The sequence below is a fragment of the Carassius carassius genome, chromosome 3 (assembly GCF_963082965.1).
Source record: "Carassius carassius chromosome 3, fCarCar2.1, whole genome shotgun sequence".
In the NCBI taxonomy this organism is placed as follows: Eukaryota; Metazoa; Chordata; class Actinopteri; order Cypriniformes; family Cyprinidae; genus Carassius; species Carassius carassius.
The window spans coordinates 4,008,498-4,023,517 of NC_081757.1; the positions used below are offsets into that span (position 1 = coordinate 4,008,498).

The window sequence follows — 15,020 nt, forward strand, 5'->3', positions numbered from 1 at the left end:
ACCATATAGAAGGCACATAAATAGACCTACAGTTTATGTAAGTGGTATTATCAGGGATTATTCAAATATTAACCTATACCTTCAAAAGACATGTAAATTGTTTGCTTTTATCTTTGAATACTAATGTAAATGTCTTTTTTCCCTCCTATATGGTTCTAAAATGACAAACAGCACAGTCTAGTCATTGCTTAATCATTTCCTAACATAAATGTCAATATTTTGAAGATGTGTCTAATTTTGCTCTCCCTTTTCCCTTCCAAAAATCCCAAACAACTGGATGTTTTCCTGGCAGTGAGTTTGATCATTATGAGTCAGTAAATGAGGCTGGGTTTGATTCACAGCTTATTTAATCTTTTACGAAATGTTGGCAATCGGTTGAGCATTTAAAGGCTTAAATGAAACAACACATGCACTTCACAACTGTTGTCTCGGTTGCTTTCAATACAACTTGATTTCCTCAGTGAAGTGCGCAGGCCAAAGTCCTAAATGTGATAAATCCTAATGGCTTCTCCAGGTGACCACTTGATGTCGCTGTTGCCTAAAGTGTGGAAAGTGCAACATGTTGGCGAATCAGCAGATTGGAAATGTGGTGATCTGCAGGCCAAATGTGAATCCTGCTTCCAGTTACGATTAATCTTATGGTCATTGATTCAGAAATGAGCTTTGATGGCATCTACTGTGTTTATTCTATGATTACCTGTGCATAGTTTTGTTAAATACTAATCTAAATCACAATGTTTAAAAAGCTTTTAGTCAAGTAAAAACACATGTAGCACAACCATGGACAAAGGTACTTTAATCATTGGCCGACAGAACAGACTCCACAGTACATTGGTTACAGCAGCTTGTAACTTTTCTGCCATCATCTTTTCAATGAGGCTACACAGATGTTCTCTAAAGTGCTACAAAATAACAGTTCTATCCTAACAGGTCATAAAATGTTACTAATTACTAACTAAATTTACACACTGAGGTACTTACGGGTTGTATATTGTTCACGCTTATGATGTATTCAGTAACAGCACAAGATTTTCTCGCCAAAGACCTTTAGGCAATAAACATAAAATATCTGGTTACTAAAAACTGCACACAAATAATCTACAAGGCAAAGTTAACAACTCAGAAAAGCAAAATCCAAGCATGGTTCCACTAACCGATAACAAATAGGATTTAGCTCATTTGCAGTTGTAGTGCATTGTTTTACTTTTATTGAGATTATTCTGTTATGACTGGTAACAGTTACCAAAAATATGGGGCTCCTAACTGTGCATGTTCAGCATAAACAGACACATCTTCATGTTCTAGGTGGCTGTGAATCTTGTGTACCAGTCAGTTCTTCATATACAGTTTCAGAGCACTACTTGTGTATTCTTTTAGATCAAGTGGTTTTGTGAGAGCGACTAGATGTTCAAACGTACAAATAAATATTCAGATGTACAAATAAAACATTATATACACATTACATATACACATTATATATGGCTAAATACTAAAATGGCTATTTAAGTAGAACATCTAAGATTCTAAATTCTAAACGACTGTAACAGCACGAAGTGTAACAATATCCCTTCCACTCTTTCCACTAGTAGAAAAATTATTATTTCATAAAATACCCAATATAGATGTGATCCCTAATAACACAACAGTGTACTTCTGGATATTTGGTTAGGCCAGACACTATTTTAAATGTGTAGAATGAAGCAATGTGTAATGCACTTTTTGAGGCAACATAAATAAGAAGTATCTTCTGTCTGTTGTTCTCTGCAATAATGCTCCTCTATATCACCTCATAAAGTTGCAGTATTTAGGATATGAGCATGAGCATGGTTATTTCATTTTCCCCATTTTAACTGGCAGTTTTTCTGTGTCTTCCTGTGCTTATCAAACAACGTGTTACTTGTGGCTCAGGGGTTGATGGGTGAATCTATGTGCTTCAAAATGTAAAGGTCCCCTGGGCCAAGTGTTCAAGGGCATCACCCTCACAGCGCATGCAGTGATAGCCGAGGTCAGAGGTCACATCCCAGCAGCCCTGCTTTAGGTAGAAGTCAAGAGATGACTTGTTCCAGTCCAATACAGTGAAATTCATCTGAGTGCAACCAGCAGCCAGGCCAAGCTGAGGGTGATCATAATCACAAACATGTCAAATCATACACAATCAACAATAATTGAATTCTCAATTTGCTAGCAACAGATTCCTTGCTTATGTATTGTGATCGTGTGCCATATGTTGCTATAATCTAGTATAAATAAACCCCTCTCACCTGGGAAACTTTGGACATCAGAGCCTTGCCAATGCCTTTACCTGCAAATACTCACAGAAAAGAACAATTTACTTTCAATTCAAATAAATGAAAGCACACAGTGTTTCCTTACCTCTGAACTCTGGCATCACATACAGATCCTCCATGTACACTGCCCGACCTTTCCATGAACTGTATGTGAAGAAGTACAGAGAGTAACCAACCTTGGTGTGACCTGTGAAGAGATACACCTACATGAATCATCTCTGTCAGCTTGATGGCAAAAAAAAGGAAAATAAGATTTACACTAATATTAACACAAAATCTCAAACATACTCCAGGCAAACAATATCAAGTTGTAAAACACAGTTAGCACATTTAGCCAGGAAATTAAAAGAGTAGTTCACCACTAAAAAAATTAGTGGTGGGCCGTTATCGGCGTTAACGTATTGCGTTAACGGGAGACTCTTATCGGGCGATAAAAAAAATATCGCCGTTAATCTATTCTCAAAGTTGGGTTGAGAGCTGGGTCTATACTAGGCGAGCTATGATGACTTTTACCTTGATATTTTAGCGCGGATGTATACCTAGCTGAATCTGTAGGGGGCGGGAACGAGTCTTTAAACCTGTGTGTATGCCTACTGTGAAATTACCACATTAAACATGACATGCTAACATGGATGCAGCTAAGATGCTGCCGGGTTTGCTTCAGGGAATTTTTTAATTTTTTTAAAGAAGCTTCCCAATGGAAACCTCGACAAGATGCATGCCTGTTTCACACCTAATCCGTCTGGAGTGTGTATGCAGTCCGTGTGCGTTACGTATGTGGTGCTGAAGCAGCACGGACTCATACTTATTGTGCTTTCACACAGGACGCGTTTGCAGTCCGCTACTTGGTACGTGAACAATCGCTGCACTGCTGCAGACGCAACGCTCCTGGAACGCACTGACGGACCACAACCGCATGAACGGTTGCCCCTGATCTAATGCACTACCTGTCTTGAAAAACCCGTTCTAAAAAACGTTACTTTTAGTCATTATTTTATTTGGGTAGCACACATATTCTGAATGCCTTCGGCAGAATTCAAATGAGCCATTTTAATCTAGATTAATTCCAAGATTACAGTGAGATTAATCTAGATTTAAAAAATTAATCTATGCCCACCACTAAAAAAACTTTTTTATACTCAGGCCATCCAAGATTGAGATGAGTTTATTTCTTCATCAGAACAGATTTGGAGAAATGTAGCCTTGCATCACTTGCTCAATGGATGCTCTGCAGTGAATGGGTGCCGAGTCCAAACAGCTGATAAAAACATCACAACAAGTAATCCACAAGACTCCACTCCATCAATAAATGTCCTCCATCCATAATAATAAAAAGTCATCTCTGAATCTTAATCAGGAGAGAAATATGCACAGATCAAGCACTGTTTACAAGCAAAACCGGCCCAAAACAGTTCTTAAAATGTCGGTGGATTTTACTGTGAGAGGACAGGGGATGGACGTTTTGACTGGAGGAAACATTATGGACTTGCATTTGGCCAGAAGCAACACTTTCAAGATAAGTCTTGAAGGATTTGTTTCCTACAAACATGCAGTTTTTCACATCGTAATATTTAATTGATGGATTATTTGTGGATTATTGTGATGTTTTTTTATCAGCTGTTTGGACTCTCATTCTGACGGCACCTATTAACTGCAGAGGATCCATTGGTGAGCAAGTGATGTAATGTAAAATTTCTCAAAATCTGTTCTGATGAAGAAACAAACTTATCTTCATCATAGATGGCCTCTAGGATGGGTAAACTAGTCATGCATGGATAAATGCCACAATACATATATGCTGTGGCAATGTTGCTTTAAAATTCTGTAGAAAATGTATATGTTACTGTGAGGAAGTACATTCAAAGAGAAAAAGCATATTTTATTTCATGTTGGAATAGGAGCCAAAATAAATAATAAATCAAGGTTATTTAATCTTGAACTCACAGTGCACCATGAGGATGAAGCACATTTTTGCTCGAGATAACATTTCCTAGCAAAACATTTACATATGAAGTCATATAAAATATTTGTAAAGAAATTGCTTAAGAGTTTACTGCACAGAAGAAAGCATGGATACAATTCAAGCAGATACAAAGCGCAGTTTTAGGTACTGTGCACATACGCTCGTTTTCATATTTAGCATACAGAACATAACTCCAAGTTTAAACCTCGTGCTTTGTTCATCTGAACAACTCATTTAGACTATTTAATGCGATTATGCATACATTTTAATAAAGCCAAATCAGTTTTTGTAATAAGTACATTCGTTGACTTAAGACATAACACATAAGACATCATGTGACTCTTTTTCGCCACCTGCAGGCGTATTTGTGTAATATGAAGAAATGGTCAGTGAACGAATCTTAGCGAATAATTTTTGGGAACGAACTGAAAAGGAACTAATCTCTTAAAAGAATCACAATTTCCACCACTTACATGAGCAAAAGTGTTTTTAGGAGTCTAAGTCGCAAACGCCAGACCACTGATTCATCAAACCTGCTTTCCTGCAGTCTGTATACTTGGACTGTTTTGTAGTAACGAATTTCATAAAGGGAAATGTATCGGAGTAAAAGTGTAGCCTACATTTTAATAAGGAAATGTGGTGGAGTAACAGTAAAAGTTACCTGAAATATAAACACTGAAGTAAAATACAGATACTCCCAAAAATACTTAAGTACTGTAACAAAGTATTTTTACTTCGTTAAATTACATAACTGCGTTTATTGCATAAACTGTCCAGAATGGAACAGCAATATTTACAATACCGAATATTCACCACACCGAAATGCTAAGAGAAAATTTATTATCTTTTCTAAATCAAATTAGACCAATCTGTTTTTATGTAACCAACTTAATGAAGACTTATTAAAACTTATGACCAGTTTTTTTCCTCTTTGATTTCTAAAATGACAAACAGCACAGTCTAGTCATTGCTTAATCATTTCCTAACATAAATGTCAATATTTTGAAGATGTGTCTAATTTTGCTCTCCCTTTTCCCTTCCAAAAATCCCAAACAACTGGATGTTTTCCTGGCAGTGAGTTTGATCATTATGAGTCAGTAAATGAGGCTGGGTTTGATTCACAGCTTATTTAATCTTTTACGAAATGTTGGCAATCGGTTGAGCATTTAAAGGCTTAAATGAAACAACACATGCACTTCACAACTGTTGTCTCGGTTGCTTTCAATACAACTTGATTTCCTCAGTGAAGTGCGCAGGCCAAAGTCCTAAATGTGATAAATCCTAATGGCTTCTCCAGGTGACCACTTGATGTCGCTGTTGCCTAAAGTGTGGAAAGTGCAACATGTTGGCGAATCAGCAGATTGGAAATGTGGTGATCTGCAGGCCAAATGTGAATCCTGCTTCCAGTTACGATTAATCTTATGGTCATTGATTCAGAAATGAGCTTTGATGGCATCTACTGTGTTTATTCTATGATTACCTGTGCATAGTTTTGTTAAATACTAATCTAAATCACAATGTTTAAAAAGCTTTTAGTCAAGTAAAAACACATGTAGCACAACCATGGACAAAGGTACTTTAATCATTGGCCGACAGAACAGACTCCACAGTACATTGGTTACAGCAGCTTGTAACTTTTCTGCCATCATCTTTTCAATGAGGCTACACAGATGTTCTCTAAAGTGCTACAAAATAACAGTTCTATCCTAACAGGTCATAAAATGTTACTAATTACTAACTAAATTTACACACTGAGGTACTTACGGGTTGTATATTGTTCACGCTTATGATGTATTCAGATTTTCTTGCCAAAGACGTTTTGGCAATAAACATAAAATATCTGGTTACTAAAAACTGCACACAAATAATCTACAAGGCAAAGTAAACAAAAAGCATCTACAAGGCAATGTAAACAATTCAGAAAAGCAAAATCCAAGCATGGTTCCACTAACCAATAACAAATAGGATTTAGCTAATTATCAATTGAAGTGCATTATTCTACTTTTAGTGAGATTATTCTCTGTTATGACTGGTAACAGTTACCAAAAGTTAGTCAAATTAAGTATGTGGTCTGTACATGTACAGCATAAACAGACACATCTTCATGTTACAGGTGGTTGTGAATCTTGTGTACCAATTGGTTCCTCATATGAAAGTGAAAATGAAAATGACATGACATACAGCCAAGTATGGTGATATATAGTGAACATTAGCTATAATGCAGCTACATAGCAGGTGTATGCATAGCATAATGCATTTTTTCATAATTATTCACGTAAGGTCATTAAAAAAATATTTTGTTGTATTTTTATAGTAAGACTTTTGATAATAGTGGGGTAAATGTATACTGGGATTGAAGCAATGTGGCTTGGTAGACCTTGAAATACCAGAAAAAGGCTAATAATGGCTGAAAAAAAAAAGAATAATGTAATGTAATAATGTTAGGCTCATTTCGTAAGAACAACAGAATCATGAGTGAGGCAGTTTGCAGAGGCAAACATAAGGAGACAGCACAAAGGAGAGCTTACAACAGTTATAAATCAATTTTATTAACCTTCATTAAAAACACACATGACATGGCCTTAGAAAATGTTTCATAAAGTTCAGTTTTAGAAATTATATTAATGAATTTTCAAATAAAGCATTAGTAGACTTCTGGCTTTAGTTTCATTATGTTTCTAAAATCATATCCTACATCAACAATTTTTTTATACTTTTAAAAAAATATGTTTTTAATATTTTTATTTTCATGTTTGGGCTTATATGTCTTAATTATCATAACAGTCTGAGAAATTCTGATTCTTGAACTGTAAATTTTGAAGTGTCAGCTTTGTGAACATATGTTGATTATGTATCTAGTCAGAAAGACTCATAAGTCATCTGTGTCTCCATGCCGAAAAATGGGGGGGTGGGGGGGTTGACAGGTAAGTGGTTAAGAGCACCACTTGTGTATAATTTTAGATCAAGTGGTTTTGTTAGCGAGACCGAGTAGATGTTCAAACATAAAATTAAATATTTAAATCTAAATGTGTAGAATAAATCAATGTGTAATGCACTTTTTGAGGCAACATAAATGAGCAGTATCTTCTGTCTGTTGTTCTCTGCAATAATGCTCCTCTACATCGCCTCATAAAGTTACAGTATGTAGGATATTAGCATAAGCATGGTTACTTATTTCATTTTTCCCATTTTAACTGTGCTTATCAAACAACTTGTTACTTGTGGCTCAGGGGTTGATGGGTGAATCTATGTGCTTTAAAAATTTAAAGGTCTTCCTGGGCCAGTTCTTCAAGGGCATCACCCTCACAGCGCATGCAGTGATAGCCGAGGTCAGAGGTCACATCCCAGCAGCCCTGCTTTAGGTAGAAGTCAAGAGATGACTTGTTCCAGTCCAATACAGTGAAATTCATCTGAGTGCAACCAGCAGCCAGACCAAGCTGAGGGTGATCATAATCACAAACATGTCAAATCATACACAATCAACAATAATTGAATTCTCAATTTGCTAGCAACAGATTTACTTGTTAATGTATTGTGATCGTGTGCCATATGTTGCTATAATCTAGAATAAATAAACCCCTCTCACCTGGGAAACTTTGGACATCAGAGCCTTGCCAATGCCTTTACCTGGAAATACTCACAGAAAATCATTAATCAGTCAAAGGGCTTACAATTTACTTTCAATTCAAATAAATGAAAGCACACAGTGTTTCCTTACCTCTGAACTCTGGCATCACATACAGATCCAACATACACACCGCCCGACCTTTCCATGAACTGTATGTGAAGAAGTACAGAGAGTAACCAACCTTGGTGTGACCTGTGAAGAGATACACGTACATGAATCATCTCTGTCAGCTTGAAAAAAAGATTTACACTAATGTTAACACCAAGGTAAACACAAAACTCAAACATACTCCAGGCAAACAATATCAAGTTGTAAGTAAGCACATTTAGCCAGGAAATTAAAAGAGTAGTTCACCACTAAAAAACTATTTTATACTCAGGCCATCCAAGATTGAGATGAGTTTATTTCTTCATCAGAACAGATTTGGAGAAATGTAGCCTTGCATCACTTGCTCAATGGATCCTCTGCAGTGAATGGGTGCCGAGTCCAAACAGCTGATAAAAACATCACAACCATACAGAAGTAATCCACAAGACTCCAGTCCATCAATTAATGTCCTCCATCCATAATATTGCTTTCTCTTGTGAAAAAGTCATCTCTGAATCTTAATCAGGAGAGAAATATGCACAGATCAAGCACTGTTTACAAGCAAAACCGGCCCAAAACAGTTCTTAAAATGTCGGTGGATTTTACTGTGAGAGGACAGGGGATGGACGTTTTGACTGGAGGGAACATTATGGACTTGCATTTGGAAAGGAGCAACACTTTCAAGATCACACATTGTAATATTTAATTGATGGATTGGAGGATTAATAGTGGATTATTGTGATGTTTTTTATCAGCTGTTTGGACTCTCATTCTGATGGCACCCATTAACTGCAGAGGATCCATTGGTGAGCAAGTGATGTAAAATTTCTCCAAATCTGTTCTGATGGAGAAACAAACTCATCTTCATCTCAGATGGCCTCTAGGATGGGTAAACTAGTCATGCATGGATAAATGCCACAATACATATATGCTGTGGCAATGTTGCTTTAAAATGGTGTAGAAAATGTATATGTAACTGTGAGGAAGAACATTCACAGAGAAAAAAAAAGGCAAACAAGCTTATGTAACCACTATGCATGACGACACACATTCCCCGATAAGACAACAAATTTGTATCCTACTGCAAGGGCAACGAAGAAGAAAAGCTGATTTTATTTCATGTTGTAATAAGAATCAAGATAAATAATAAATGAAGGTTATTTTTTCTCACCCTCTGTAGACTTATGGTGCTCTGGCACTTCAGCAATAATTCCACGGAAAAAAGGGTTTCTGGAGAATCCATCCTGCTCCAGATCTAATTTAGAGAAGCATGATTGGCTTTAAATTCTTACTAAAGCAATGCCCATAATTAATTATTCCAAGCAAATCATTGTACTTGTACGGGAGAGATGTGACAATCAGACCTACCTCTTTGTGTAATCTTCACCTGGTCCGAAACTTTCTCATACTCAGCCAGTTCCTAGTATGAAGGATTTGACAATAGAAACAATTTCAGTAACAAGACAATTTTCTTTACTTTACAGGCACATGATGCATACACGATGACATTAATGTTGGTAAAAATGAAAGAATGACTTATATCTACACAACATCAAGGCAGTCATTTAATCATGAACTCACAGTGCACAATGTGAACGAAGCACATTTTTGCTTGAGATAACATTTCCTAGCAAAACATTTACACATGAAGTCATATAAAATATTTGTAAAGAAATTGCTTAAGAAAGCATGGATGCAATTCAAGCAGGCACAGTAGCAAGTTTAACAGTTATCTCAGTTTAATGTATCATTCATTAAAGTATATTTTGAATTCAATTAGATTTTGTCATGGATGTTTATATTCATTATTCTGACATGAGCAAAAAGTGTTTAATTTGTAATTTCTTTCCATTGTTGCACGCACCAATAACTAACAAGGTTTTAGTAATTAGGTACATCATCAAATTTATGACATGACAAAGGCATAGTAGTCTAGTGGTCACGCTACGCCTATACCATTAGCCTATTACGGTGTCATTTATCAACTGTGTAGGAAACTCAGAAGCGAAGACCAGGAGACGTTGGGATATCTTTCATACAGAAGTTACTCTTTATTGAGAACTCGTTGTGCGTCGCTGCAGTCATCCAAGTCTAACCAAAGCAATGATACTTTGGAGTTTATATACATTTCAAGGGGAATGGATACATAGAGGTGGAGACAATTTACATAAAAACATGCAAGTGGAATCAGGAATTTTCCCAGCCTTGATCTCACTGGCATAACAGGGTCATTCAAATGCATAGGTCCTAATTGAATCAGTCTTAAAAAGCCAAATGGCAAGGTAGAGTACAAAGACAAAAGGTCATTAAAGGTGCTAATTCAATCAGTAACTGGGTTGCTTGACTTGATCATCTCAGAATGTCATCATCTTAACCTCAAAATGTAAAAACACAATGTACATACTATTACATCGGAACCTAGATTTAACATTTTATAAATTTGTAATCCCACAACTGCATAACAGATAATTATAACAATAATTGTCTTGTCATGCTATATATATTAAAATAATACTAATACCTCAATTTCCATTTCCTTTCTAATACTCTGATGAGATGAAATAATCTAATTTTAAAAAAATTAATTGCTCTATCTGAAGACCTGATCCTCCCACTGTGGATAATCAACCAAATTATTGTATTAAATGTAGTGGGTTGTTCGTCTGTTAGCCTAAAGATAAGCTTAATTTAACAAAATCATTTCAGGGACATGGCGAGTAACAGGCTAATATCTTCTGTGGATTATAATGAAGGCTTTATAAAACTGCACAGCGTTTTTAGCTTTTTAAACAACATACTTTCCTATGAACCAATCAGAGTAGGTATGGGGCGGGGCTACACGTGCAACCACACCCCAGGTGCAGCCCCGCCTTGATCTGCAGGCTGCAGCCGGGTACTTCTGCTGACGGACAGACTCACTCATAACAGTCCCTTGCCGCCACCTACTGGACGTAACTATGTAAACTGCACTGAAATCCCCACAACACTAAAACAGACTGATAGCTAGCCAGCCAGTCAGCCAGCCAATTTATGGTTTTAATATCTAATAAACGAGTTAAATTTATTAGTTTATTATGTAATAAACTAGATTCTAGTTAACATTATTAGATATTAGATATTAGATAAACATTATTATCACCAATTGTCAATTATCCAGTTGTTTTAGGGGAAATAATAAATACTACTGGGTGGAAAGAAATTAATAATTTTATTCAGAAAGGATGCAGTAAATTTATCAAAAGTGACAGTAAATACATTTAAAACAAAAGATTATTTTTCAGACAAATGCTGTTCTTTTTTACTTTCTACTCATCAAAAAATCCTGAAAACAATTTGTACTTGAACTGTTTTCAACATTGGTTTATGTCTTCACCCGCTGGTTCCTGAAATGACCTTGAGAGCTGTTATGGATAAATGAGTTGACTTTTGAGAATCTCCTGGATATGCCTATGTTAAACTTATGAACTATTATAAAGACTATATCCTGTTTGCCCAGTTGTCTTGCACTCTTTGAATAATACCTAGTTTCATCTCTATAGTATTATAACAGCCTGATAGCAATTTTTTCATCCTTTTGCTACTGTTTAAGTTATAAAAAGGTCCTTAAACACGTCCATTTGAAGTTACTGACTGCTCCTCCATCACTGCTTTCTGAGACATTATGAAATAATTATTCCTGTGCCACTGCTGAATCTGAATACCATTCAGTGAGTCTGAAATTTGAATATTTTCTACTGTTTTTGAGAAATTTCTATGTATTTTGATGTCACATGCTTTTAAGGAACTTCAAGTGCCTTAAATATAATCCCCTGGTATATTTGCCATAGTTGCCCGTTTGGGTCTGCTGCTTTGTCACCCTCTAAATCCAGTATTACTTGGTGTAAGCCATTTAAAAGAAGAATTGCTTATCTTTCTTTGTTATATATGCAACATTGGACTGATTATTCTTTATCAACACAAAAGCCTGTTCTTTATTTAAGCCTGTTTTTAATAAATAGTATATAGTTATGCATATTATGATCAACCAAGAAAAAAAAGTGTTCTAATGGGGAAAATTTACTATCACATACTTTAAAACTTTTACTCAAGTAATATTCTAAACGGTGACTTCAACATCTACTAAAGTAATTTTCTGTTAAGATATCTGTAGTTTTACTTGAGTATGACTTTCAGGTACTTCATACAGCACGTCCACTCACCAGTATCATCCGCGAGATGTCCTTGCAGTCCTCGAGCGTGGCGGCCCGGATCGTGAAATCCATCCCGTGTTCAACAATAATCACAAGCTGAGCAACAAAATCGGAGTGTTTGTCAATGTGGAATATTCTTAAATGAAAACACCGAAGGGATGTAGTATTTATATTGCTCTGACTCTCACGCTGCTCTTAGAAACTGCTAAAACAGCGCCATCTGCAGGTTCTGATGTGATAACACAGTTCCGTCATCACCAGTACACAGGAAACACTGGAAACTAACAATGCCTTCGAAAAAAAGTCGCAGAAAAAAAATGAAGTTTATACATAAACCCTATATATACAATTATGAAACATCGGCGTTTCATATTTTTAAGAGCAGTCACTGAAATGTATGAAAGAACTCAACTTAAATCTGTATTTGGGAGTGTGTGAGAAAAAAATCAGATGTAACCCCCTTTGTAATCCTTAACATTTTCATAACTGTAACTGATTAGAATTACTTTTATTTTGTAATTAATTTACGTAATTCCGTTACATGTTACTTCCCAACACTGGTTAACCATTCCTTATCTGAGGGGAAGCTGAGACTCTAAATGGTAGTTTACAAGTTGCAAATCATTTAATCATAATTACACAAACGCTTTTACGAGACACAATGCTTAAAAGGCAATGTCAAGTAGTCTAAGTTTTCCAGTAAATTGACCTAAACATGGAGCAAAATTGGCAACAGAACCATCACACTTGGCAGCGACTTTAGAAACTAAATAGGCCATAACTCACAGCACCCAGCGCGCAAAGTCTGGAAGGGTCATAAAAACGCGTCCCGCAGACCCCAGCGGTGCCGCAGCTGTATGTTTGTATAATCAAGTGCTTCGAAATTATACCATTACATTCTTCATGATAGCCTCAAAAAAATCCTACTGGAATTTCGGTTTATCCTTTTGGATCTTACTGGATTCTTAGAATTCTATTGGGCATTCTGATTGATTTTAATGGAATTTAACTTTGTTCTATTGGATTTTATTTGATTCTTAGAATCCTAGTGGACATTCTGATTGATTTTAATGGGATTTAACTGTGTCCTTTAGGATTTTATTTGATGGTTAGAATCTTATTGGACATTGTGTTTTATTTAATGGGATTTAAAATTTTCATGTATCTTTTATTGATTTGTATCATATTGGACATTGTGATTTTTAAAAGGAAATTCACTTTGTCCTGTAGGATCTTATTTGATTCTGTTAATTACTTACTTTTAGGAGTAACTTTACATTTTTAGAGTAAAACTTTGTGTGTGTGTGTGTGTGTGTGTGTGTGTACTTGTAAACCATAAAATTGCAGACTACATGAATATATACAAAAATGAAAACTGAAATTCATAATACAGTAAGGAAAATATAATAAATATGATATTTCATAATGTCTGAATAAGTTAAAATGAATTACATGCGACTAAGAATTCATAGAAACACAAACATCTTTAATGGTATTATTGTGACGCTTCCCCTTTAAGAAATCCGAACGTAGTGCCCAACTGCGCGTGCAACTGTAGCGCGCCGCGCTTACTTTGAACGGTCGAAGAGGAGAGGAAGCTGAGTATTAACGTTGTTTAACTTGTTAAAAGTTTATTTAAAGAGCTAAAAAGGAAGACTTAACGATACTTATCTGAGCTTCATCCTAAACTAACAATTTGGGGCGAATTAACTATATCTGTTGGTGAGTTGTTGTATCTCGTTACTGTATCTGCTTGATTTGTAGATGAGTCTGCCATTACATAGCAAAAACTAAATTGATATTAATGAAATATTAATTTATGCTGTTTATAATAACATGTAATTGTATAAAACACTGGAGTAGTGAGTAAAATGCCTTGTTCTGCTACCATTTTTAGCTGTTTTGAATTGTGCTATATTGATGGAGTAATGTTCTATTGTCCAGGTCAGGTTTTATGTTCCAGTTAAAAAGTTTGACATGGGACAACAGTTCTCCCGTGATGTGTGTGTGTATGTGTACATGGAGAAGAGCGCATGTCAAGAGAATAAGGGGCCGTTCACATATCGCGCCTAAAAACGCGTGGAAAACGCTAGGCGCACCGCTTTCTCCTCCCGCTCGGGCAGTTGCGCACCAGAGGCGTCTGCTGTTGCTAAGCAACCATGACCTGCTTTCTCCATGAAGACACGGAAATTTCAGCAAAGGATAAATGGATTTGCAGCACTAAAAATCGCTTGCAATAGTTCTGCTACTAAATTTATTTCAAAATGGCAATCCATATATAGCTATGGTCAGCTGTTCCTTCATCTTGGCTGAGCTTTCAAAGTTGTTACGAGGATGAAGCTGATTGGTTGGTTATTGTCACATGACCTGCGGTGCGCTTGTGGCATTCTGAAAAGTTGATCTGTTTTTAACTCGATGCGGTGCGCACACGCCTGGAAAAAAACAAGCGCGTTGCGACCGCGTCGCTTCCATTATGAGCGCGCATACTGCACGCCTACATTGGATTGAACGGAGACAAGTGAAGTCAATTAGAAGCACTGCATACTGCTCAGGGGGGCAGGGTTTCATATTTTTTTGAAGCACCCCTGGACGCTGTCATTGGCTAGCGGACCCCCACCTGCTAGTAGCATTCCATTGACTCCCATTCATTTTGGCGTCACTTTGACAGCGAATAACTTTAAATCTGAGGCGTTTAAAGACTCCATTTGTCCATTAATTATTTCTAAAGAAACACGAAAATGTATAAAAGGCTCCATTACCTTGTATCTTACGTTATGGCCCTGTAGAAGCAGTTTTTGTAAAAAATAGGCTAACGATTGCGTCATAACCAAGGACTCTCTGTCGTACAGTAGAGAAATTACCGT

The 15,020-nt window shown here is 36.3% G+C and overlaps 1 protein-coding gene across 2 annotated transcripts; it reads right to left on the bottom strand.

Moving 5' to 3' along the window:
- Nucleotides 1–1,876: 1,876 nt before the first annotated feature.
- On the bottom strand, nucleotides 1,877–12,266 carry LOC132116451 (thialysine N-epsilon-acetyltransferase-like). Of its 2 annotated transcripts, none has more exons than XM_059525281.1 (6): nucleotides 12,166–12,266; nucleotides 9,335–9,386; nucleotides 9,138–9,221; nucleotides 2,374–2,475; nucleotides 2,262–2,302; nucleotides 1,877–2,113 (listed from the first exon to the last, which is right to left on the bottom strand). In XM_059525281.1, exons 1-6 carry the CDS (start codon nucleotides 12,226–12,228, stop codon nucleotides 1,934–1,936), a joined length of 522 nt encoding a protein of 173 aa, XP_059381264.1. In that variant the 5' UTR covers nucleotides 12,229–12,266; the 3' UTR covers nucleotides 1,877–1,933. The 2 variants fall into 2 exon arrangements, with proteins under 2 accessions (XP_059381264.1, XP_059381272.1); XM_059525289.1 differs by lacking the exons at nucleotides 1,877–2,113; nucleotides 2,262–2,302; nucleotides 2,374–2,475 and adding exons at nucleotides 7,452–7,688; nucleotides 7,838–7,878; nucleotides 7,970–8,071.
- Between the last annotated feature and the right edge of the window lie 2,754 nt (nucleotides 12,267–15,020).